Source organism: Clinocottus analis, unplaced genomic scaffold, assembly GCF_023055335.1.
Source record: "Clinocottus analis isolate CAN_PGR_092001 unplaced genomic scaffold, fCliAna1.0.p SCAF_17, whole genome shotgun sequence".
Classification (NCBI taxonomy): domain Eukaryota; kingdom Metazoa; phylum Chordata; class Actinopteri; order Perciformes; family Cottidae; genus Clinocottus; species Clinocottus analis.
The window spans coordinates 14,299,055-14,308,609 of record NW_027175898.1 but is presented as its reverse complement, the minus strand read 5'-3'; the positions used below and the strand labels follow the sequence as shown (position 1 = coordinate 14,308,609).

Sequence of the window (9,555 nt, the reverse complement as noted above, 5' to 3'; positions counted from 1 at the left end):
GCGCAATCGATGCAGTCAAATGTACAAGAAAAAAGTACTTCTGTTGCATGTCCTCTGGCATGTTTTTATCTTTTTTAAGCTAACAATTTTACTGTTTTTAAACATGCAATGTCTTTTATTTGTTTGTTTTTGTCTAAGTTCATGTTGTGTTGGACCTATGAAGAACCAAATGTGAAGTAAGACTAAAGAAAACAGTAATTTATCATTTTATAATATCTTTTTTTAGCTGTAAATGAGTAAATATTTTACTATGACACTATTTCTCTTTGGAGAAAAAGAAAAGCAAAGTGCACTTTTTTTATAAATAGAAGGGGTTTTTTTTGTCTTTGTTGTCGGAAGAGATTAATCCTGTTAATCTGTCTCTCCTAAACCCTTATGTCAAGAAGAAGCAAACCTGCCGCCGGTGAAATCATGTGTACAGAACAGTTAAATAATGCGGTGACCTTTTCACAGTGTTTGCTTTCATGTAAATAGGGAAATGCTACCTGACGCCACACCGGTGAAGGTCATGTGACCACACGTGCTATTTTAAATGCATTTGATTAAAAGACTATTAACTGTTGCAATATGTAAAGTTTCCTATTAACTGTGCCATTAAGAGTGTTTTATATTCAAATGAAGTGTCTTTATCATGAAGCGCATGAGCACTAAAGATGAAAACAGGGTCATGTTGTGTTCCAGGTATGAATAAAATACATGGATCACGTCTGATTTATTTCTGAGTGGATTATTTTCTAGTGTGCTGCCGTTTGGAGATTATCTTCTCAGTGCAATTTTAAGGCACTTGTACATTTCTAAAGTACTTTTTACTCCACTGTATTTATTGAACAGATAATTATTTTACATATTTTATATAAACTATAATACGCCGCTCCAACACAATAATCTCAATGTTAAAATTCAGTTTGGAGGAACAATAATGATCAAATATTTATTGATGAGGTCCAAAATGCAAAGTGCATTTTCCCAATTATGATTTTATTACACTCTATTGACAATATGTATTTACTTCAGTGGTATTATCACCACTTTGGATAGTGTTTATTTTATACTCTTACATTTATGTATTTTGACACAATATTTTGGATTATTAGCACCATCTAGAGTTTATGTTGTTTTAATGTAAAGGCATAATTAACTAAAATAATGTAAATATATTTATACATCTCTGACACAGACCATTCAGCAAAGTGTGTACTTTTTCCTTTTGATACTTTTATTAAATTCTGTTTCCAATACTTGTGTGTTTTTATGTCACATTTGTACTTGTACTGTATTGCCACTTTGCATGTTTCACTTTTACTCAGTCAATTTAATGAAATGCACCTTAACAACTGCATAATTATGGTTCTAAACAATACATTTATATGTTTTATGATTATTTATTCAACATTTGCACACGTACAATTTCATAAATTGTCAATAACAAACAGCAAAATACATTTAAAATAGCATGCCAAGGTGCAACCTGTAGAAAATTTAACAAAGACAGAAAAAAGGCATACTACGGCACAAACTGATTGTGTAAATACAAACATATCAGAGGCAATGCGTGCTGTTACTCATGGCCTTGTTGGAATGGTTGGCATCATTGTACCTATTTATTATTTTATTTAATATTTTAGAGCATTGTCCTCTCTTTTATTAATAACATGTATTAAATATGTTTTGTAGAGGTTTCTGGAATACATAGCATCGTTGTATACCTATTTATATATTTTTAGAGCAGTGTCCTCTTCTTTAGAAATAACATTTATTGTATGTATGCATTCAATAACGTTTGTATTTTTGCATCGTTTTATACATATTTAGCATAAATAACATGTATTTTATGTATGCATTAAATCATTTGTATAGAGGTATTTTTGACATTTTTTAATTTAAGATACAATAAAGCTCTCTGAGTTTACGATCGGCTGCTCAGAGGGAAGAACATTATAAAGTCCTCATAATTTAGCAGCGAATCGTTTCCACCCCTCCCGTCCTCAAAGCTGCTCCTCCGGCTCTCAGCGCGGCAGTCAGAGCCCGTGAAGCAGCGCGTGTGTGTCTGTGTGCGTCGGGATGAATGTGGGCAGGACCGCACGGTGAGGACGAGGAGCGGAGGGAGTGAACCGCTGCTCAAAGCCGAACGGGACCCCCGGAGGAAGCAACAACAACCCGAGTTAAGCTCAAGTTAGCTGGCTAACTTGCTGCTAAAAAAAAAACTTCACCATAAAGCTTTTTCTTTCTTTTTTGTAAATGTTCCCTGTCCGCGCCTCGCAAACGGACCGGGACGGTTCCCGTTGACGTCCCCGTGCCCCGTGCCCCCGGCGCCCGGTCCCCACCCCCCTCACCCCGGAGCCTTGAGTTATGCTCTCGCGAAAGAAAAGTAAAAAAGAAGCGTCGAAACCAGCCGAGGTCCAGGGGAAGTATGTGAAGAAGGAAACGTCGCCGCTCCTGAGAAGTGAGTCCAGCCAGCCAGCCAGCCAGCCAGCTAGCTTAGTAGCTAGCTAGCTCGCAGCTAGCGTGCTATCAGCTAGCTGCCTCGCGAATCACAACACACTTTAATGCCAATAAACGTGCGAGTTAAATAAAACGCAGAAGGTGTTTGTGTGTAGACACGGTGTTGCGTCGACGTGTCTTTTTATCTCGTAAACAGACTGGGTGTGTGTGCCGTAAACTAACTAAACTAACCTGGTGGTTTGAGTGTTAGCCGGCTGAGCTAAAGCATCACCAGCTCCATGGACGTCAGCTGTCAGAAGTTTAGAGACAACACGAAACTACTCGTGTCGAGAGAGACCGGGTTTACATTTATTTTCCTTTTCTTTGTGGCTGTTTCCGAGTCAGATTTGTTGCTAATATTTGTCCATTTTTAGTCGATTAACTTGGGTGTTAAATAGTTTGTGATTAAAGAAACAATTCCCCCAACTGACATGTAAATTATGTTTTATGGTTGGTGGCTGACCATTAGTATTAATACTATGTACTTTTATCAGGGCTGAAAGAAGTATACACATATACTTTAAGTCGCTACTTTGTATGCTTTACTTACATTTCCTTTATTAAATATTTAGAATAAGCAACAAGTGTATGAAAGTATACGTTAGTACTATTACTCATGCAGACTTTCCCTGTAATAATGTTGTATTGTTGATTCAGTTAAGTGTAAGAAACGTTGTAATATTGTTTTTAAGCTGAAGTTTATTTTCCCTAATTTTACAGTTTGTACTGCTGGGTGGTTAATTTTACACTTTCACATTAAATTATATTATCTTACATGATTGTTTATTTAGTTTGTACCGAAAGTAGTGGAGTAAAGACACATTTCACGCTTAAGTGTGGAGCAAATACGTTCTCAAGTATATTGCAAATATCCTCAAACAGTACGCGCGCACAGTATTTAATTACTACGTTACATTCTTTCGCTGCCTCCTGCGACTGTTATTGTGTTGACTGATGTTGACGGACGCTCTCGCCTCGTTTCCCATGGTTTTTCAGATCTTATGCCATCATTCATCCGTCATGGACCCACGATTCCCAGACGCACAGAGGTCCCTCTGCCAGACATGGGGCCCTCTTCCTACCCGGTGCCATCCACCCAGGGGCCGGTTGTGTCCCACAACAAGAGTTTTCTCCGCGTCCCTGTGCAGAGGCCTCCACACGAGGTGGCCCGCAGGGAGAGCCACCGAATGTCCGCACCCCCGTACCTGCCTCGCAGCCTGGGAGACCTGCCTCACGAATACGGAGGCTCCGCACAGTCTTTTCTCACAGACGTGAGCCCCATGTCTGAGAATGGAGACGCTGCCCGGTATTACTACCCCCCTGAACCTTACTATGATCATCAGCATCAGCATCAGCTGCAGCATCATCATCAGCAGCAGCAGCAGCAGCAGCAGCAGCAGCAGCAGCAGCAGCATCATCAGCAACGTCAGCCCATGAGGGTCCCGGACCGCTTTCCTGAGGACTATAGATACTATGAGCACAATGAACACAACTTCCAAAGAGTTCCACGACAACACACGCCCCCTGCTCCGAGCAGACCCCCCTCAGGTAAACATGACACGTTTTTTTTGCCGCTCACTTTTTACAGTATTTGTTTTTTTAAACGATACTTCCTCTTCATCGGAAAGTAAACAAGAAGCAGTGACGAGACATCGCAGGCACGCACGGTTCTGAGCGCTTGGTTGTGGAAAGTTCAGGGCCGGCGGTCATCGTGTCTTAAGGGAAAACACTGTGGCTTTATTCTGCAAATTCAGTCCTTTTTTGAGAAAGAGGGAAGTCACAACAGCAAGTCTACACTGTTTCAGATAGCTCTAAAAACAAATTTAGGGTCCGACGAGAATGTTAGTAGCTTTCCTTTTATGTATGGTGGTTGTTTTGAAATATCAAAGCATCATGCATGGGTTTTTGGACTGCTCAAAGGCCACCGGGGAAAAGAAGGCAAGCCGTCGCTTGTTACTGAAGAGCTCAAAAGAGCGATTTTATTCAATTTTCCTGAGGGATTAAATATTTTAAAATTGCTCCCTCTACATTGTAAACATTAGTATGATGTAAGTGTGTAATTTCCACAAGATTAAATGTTTATGGCGTCGCAGGAATTTTCCAACCCACTCCAAACGATCGAGAACCCTTTATTATGTGGCTGCCTTGTCAGCGTCGTGTGCAGGGTTTAGTATTATGTCAGGCCCGCCTATCGCATATCACACAGCCGTGTTTGGAGGGAAGTTAAACAAGCTTTAGGGGCTCTGCATTTTTCACCTCTCTGTTTGCTGAATCCCGCTGCCAACAAACTAGCAATTTGCACAGCGCCCCAAGTCAAACGTCTCAGCTGCAGACGGCTCACTTGTACGACTCGTCTGCGTACGTCAGTACTGTTTTCTGTACAGTTCAACTGCATACGTTCGTACGGTCATCGCACGATGCACCGAGTAGGAAGCAGAGTTGTTTTGAACGAGTCATCTACCTTCAATCAGCTGACGGCTCCTTTTTTTAAAAATGGTGTTGAAGGAAATAAGATGCAGTTTGAAATGATGCTTTTTATATTAATTCATAAACCTTGGCTATTTACTCTTGTTTATTTTGAGTAAAGATAGATGCACACCACGTAGTTTTACCCTTTGTTCTTGTATTGTTGATCATCATGAGGATTTATTAAACAAGATCGCCATTTCATTTGTATTGTCTCCCAAATTTCCCTTTTTTTACTTTCCATTACTGAAAACATTCTTATAACAATGTGCTCATCGTGTTTTTGGGACACTGCACGGAAAAACCTCCAGAAATTACTTGAATCACGGGAAACATTAAATCTGGTGACTTTCACACTGATGTGTTGTTTTAAAAGAAGAAAAATCTGTTCATATTTTAGGGGAAAGGGGTTGCCAACAATGTGGTTTCGGATAACCGCTAATATTGTATTGTGAAAAATATGCGGTTGGTGAGTCATACTCTAGTTGACTCTTTTTCTGCGTACTTCATTTCTTTAGTAAAACCTCCCCATCACAGTTGTAAAAATAGTCCACGCTTGACTGTATTCAGGGAAATTCCTGTAATGCATGAAGCTGTAGGTCTGCAGGGAGTGTGGCGCTCTGCCATTTTTCTGAGAAAAAGGGCAGAAATGATGATGATGAGGTGGAGGAAGAAGAGGAAGAGGAGGAGGAGGAGTGCATTTCTGCGGAGCGCTCGCACATTCCGTCCCTTCACTCAGCAGCTGGCAAAGAGCTCCAGCTCTGTTGCTGTCACTCTCGTGCAGAATTTATCAGATTGTAGCCGCCATTTTGCTCTGATGCTTCATTCGCCGCTCATTCTGCCGTGTTTTCAACCCTTTCTCGGTCCCTCCGGGCTCACTTGGTTGTGAGTCACGATAGCTCTCGCTCGGTCCAACTCGTCCACACAGCTGTCGGCTCTGCATTCCTCGCTGACTTTTTTTTTTCAGCAATTTCAAGTACCGTCCCCGTTGAATGAACCCACTCGGCCGTCTCGCGCTCACTGAGACCGTTTTGGGAGTTCGGTGGTTTGTTCTCTTCCGGTGAAAGCTCCGGCGCGTATGTTTGGCCAAACCTTCCTGTCCAAACCTAACAAAAACTCCCCATTTCCCACCATTCATCAAATGATGTCGGGGCCAGAATAAGATGCTCCGTCGCAACCGGGTCGAAGCGATCAAGAGCCCCGCAATCACAGAAGTTACTGCATCGTGCTTTAAGTAGAGATTCATTGCATTGCTCCGCTTTCCACAATCAATGTTCAGTTTCCACATTTGAATGACCTTTTTATTTATTTTTTAAATACTGTACATCCCTTTCACTTAAATGACATGTTCCCACACATGCTGTTTTTAAATAAATGTCCCAGCGGCGCTGTTAGCTGGCAGCTGCAACTGTTGGTCAGAAATCTCTCCCTTTTGGGTTTTAAAAGAAATGTTTGCTTTCCTCAGGCATAGGTCGAATACAGGCCAAGTCCCTGGGGAACCTCTCCAATCTAACGGGAGAGGACATCCCCCTTCCGGGCGGCTGGACCGTTGACTGGACCATCCGTGGCAGGAAGTACTACATTGACCACAACACGAACACGACACACTGGAGCCACCCTCTGGAGAGGGAAGGGCTCCCCCCGGGCTGGGAGAAGGTGGAGTCGGCAGAGTTTGGGGTCTACTATGTGGATCACATCAACAAGAGGGCGCAGTATCGACACCCCTGCGCTCCGAGGTACGTCATCGGAGTGGAAAGATGTTGTGTGGCTCTCTGCATCTCGACCTCACGGCAATAAATGCTCACCAGAACAGCACCGTCTTATTAATATGGTATAAATACGATTCATGACTTGTCTGTTCCAGTGTGCCTCGCTATGATCAGCCTCCACCGTTACCGCCTCCCGTGACCTACCAGCCCCGTCCTGCGGACAGGAACCAGCCGGTGCTGGTGCCAGCGAACCCGTACCACACAGCAGAGATCCCCGACTGGCTGCAGGTGTACGCCCGCGCCCCTCTAAAGTGAGTATGTTCGCCAGGAGGATCCGGCGATATGTCGCCTCTGTGAGTGAGTGTGCACGTCTGTGTCTGTCAGCGGCGGATCTCGCCTTCTGCGTTGTGTTTGGATGGTGTGTTTGGCTAACGGCTAACAAAACTAATAACACACACTGCTGATCTGCTGCTGATCCGCTCCGTCAGTTTAATTTAGTTTTTGGCACGATCCTATAAAATGTCTTTTAGGATAACTTCGAGCTGACTTCCTGCATACGTCATTGCTTATTTTTTTAGTTTGAATGGAGTGTGTTTTATGACCTCTCAAAGGCAATTAGTGCTGATAATTGAAGTACACCTTTTTCTGGTTATGGCAGAACTACTATTTTTATCACGGATTGTGATCGTTTGTTTTATAAAATGTTGAAAAAATGCCCATTACAATTTCCTGAAGTGTAGTTTTTATTGTTGGCAAATACGTTAGTCTCTCACCCAAATGCAAAGCACATTATGTTCTTCAGTCCTTAAAAGTGTTTAAAGCATCTCCTATTTCATAAATCATTTGCATCCTCTTTTATTTTGACCAATGGAAACGGCACGTTCTTCTCCTCCTTTTTTGGGAATCTTCTAATGAATTGAATTACATTACTGCCTCCTGAAGTCTGTGGAAATGTGTATTGTGGCACATGTCGGCGTCCTTATGTAGGTTTTAGAAGCACAGCTAGATATATGGTGTGTATGTCAGCCGATATTAGGTTATTTATTAGGTTATTTTTTGCTTTAAAACATATTACTATCAGCATGAATAGCTTCATCAGTTGTTTTTTAACAGTTCCCAAATATCGATATCAGCTTCAACCTCACAAAGCCAGTAACGGTCGAGCTGTGGTGGGTGATCTTGGGGGACGTTGTGGTCCAACAGTTCCCAAAGTACCTGCTAAATGGCATAAATGTCTTCCCTTCTGCATCAGGTATGACCACATCTTGAAGTGGGAGTTGTTCCAGCTGGCGGACCTGGACACGTACCAGGGCATGCTGAAGCTGCTTTTCATGAAGGAGCTGGAACACATCGTCAAATCCTACGAGGCGTACCGGCAGGCGCTGCTGTCGGAGGTGGAGGCTCGCAAACAGCGGCAGCAGTGGTACGCCCAGCAGCCCAACAAGAACTTCATTGGGAACATGTGATGTGCGTGCGTGTGTGTGTGTGTGTGTGTGTGTACGTGTGTGTGTGCAGCCGGGGACGTCGCGCTGCCACTCCTCTCTGAGGTCGCCACAGTTTGGGAGCGGTCAGGGTTTTCCTTTTGAAATCACGATTGACTCTTAATTGCCTCTTTTACCAAACACATCTGTGCCTTCGCTTGATCCAAATATATCAGCCAGGAAGTCAAGACGCGCGTTCGTCGAGGGGCCCGGTCCCCGCCACCCCCCTCTCCGGAGCCCCGCCTCCCGCGTGACAGTCAATCTACGAATGACCATGTGACTGAAAAACACTCCAATGAAGAAGAATAACCTATAATGTGCTCCATCTGGGAAGAATTGTGGTGCCATTTCCAGCCACTGCCCTGAGAACTGAATTACTGTACGGATTCTTGTTTTTAAGTCGTACAGAGTCTGAGAAACTACGGATATACGTTCAAAAACATCCTGAGATTGTGCCTTTTTTGTTTTATTAAATAATACTCAGCAGTTTTAATACACCAGCTACTCCGTCGTTATTTCCTGTTGGAGAAAATGACAGGCAGCTTCATCTAATTTGTTTCTATATGAAATACTTTTCTTCGCTTTGATACCTTCATAAACTGAAACCACACTTTTACATTAAATAGAAAGTGTTTTTTTGTTCTTTTTTTTTTTTTATGACGTATCCTTAATAAGACAATCCACCAAAACTTTCACAGATATTTAAGTTTTGATATGAAACGCGTCTTTATTTACAGACGTTCTGTGGGATGAAGCGAAGCATTTGATGCAGTGGTTTGAGCACCTCGTGGCTCTTGGCATTACTGTAAGTCAGGAATAGTGTGTGTGTGTGTGTATAATGAAACATAAATAAGCTACTGGAAGACACACCAAGTTTGCCAAACGAGTGCAATTCAGCTTGTTGTTCTGTTCTTTTGGGATATTTCTTGCCTCGGTGACGCCTTATTTTTATGGACTGACGCGCGTCTGTGGAAGAAATGCACGTTCTTGGAAGCAAATTCTTTTGATCACTAATCAATCAGCTTAAGCCGTTTTTAAGATATTCAAAAATGTTTTCATGCCGCAGGTTTTGTTGAGTAGAAATAATTATTTTCACGATCTAAAAAAAAAAAAAATCAGCACAAATGTTTTAATGGGGATTTGTTTACGACGGTGATTACAAAGCCGAACATTTCTGAATGTCCTAAAAGGGTTTTCTGATACTTTAACAGTGGAATATGTTTGTGAGAGCTGCTCTTCAACGAGTCCTTCACTATGCAAGAAGGTCTCAAACGCTTCTCCAGAACGGCGTCATCGCTTTGTACATATCTTAATTTTGTGGATTGCAAATACAGAACATAAGCAATAAAGTCTGCAGTGAAGAAAAATACACTTCTGAATGTGCAGTTGTTGCCTCTTACTGTGCGTTTACTTTCACT

The 9,555-nt window shown here is 42.3% G+C and overlaps 1 protein-coding gene across 2 annotated transcripts; it reads left to right on the top strand.

Moving 5' to 3' along the window:
* Positions 1-2,048: 2,048 nt before the first annotated feature.
* sav1 (salvador family WW domain containing protein 1) lies at positions 2,049-9,545 on the top strand. 2 transcript variants are annotated; one of them, XM_068580328.1, is made up of 6 exons: positions 2,049-2,443; positions 3,478-4,029; positions 6,413-6,683; positions 6,812-6,967; positions 7,909-8,079; positions 8,314-9,545. In XM_068580328.1, the coding sequence occupies exons 1-6, from the start codon at positions 2,350-2,352 to the stop codon at positions 8,444-8,446; spliced, it is 1,377 nt and encodes a 458-aa protein (XP_068436429.1). In that variant the 5' UTR covers positions 2,049-2,349; the 3' UTR covers positions 8,447-9,545. The 2 variants fall into 2 exon arrangements, with proteins under 2 accessions (XP_068436429.1, XP_068436430.1); XM_068580329.1 differs by having other exon boundaries at positions 7,909-8,447.
* Positions 9,546-9,555: the final 10 nt, after the last annotated feature.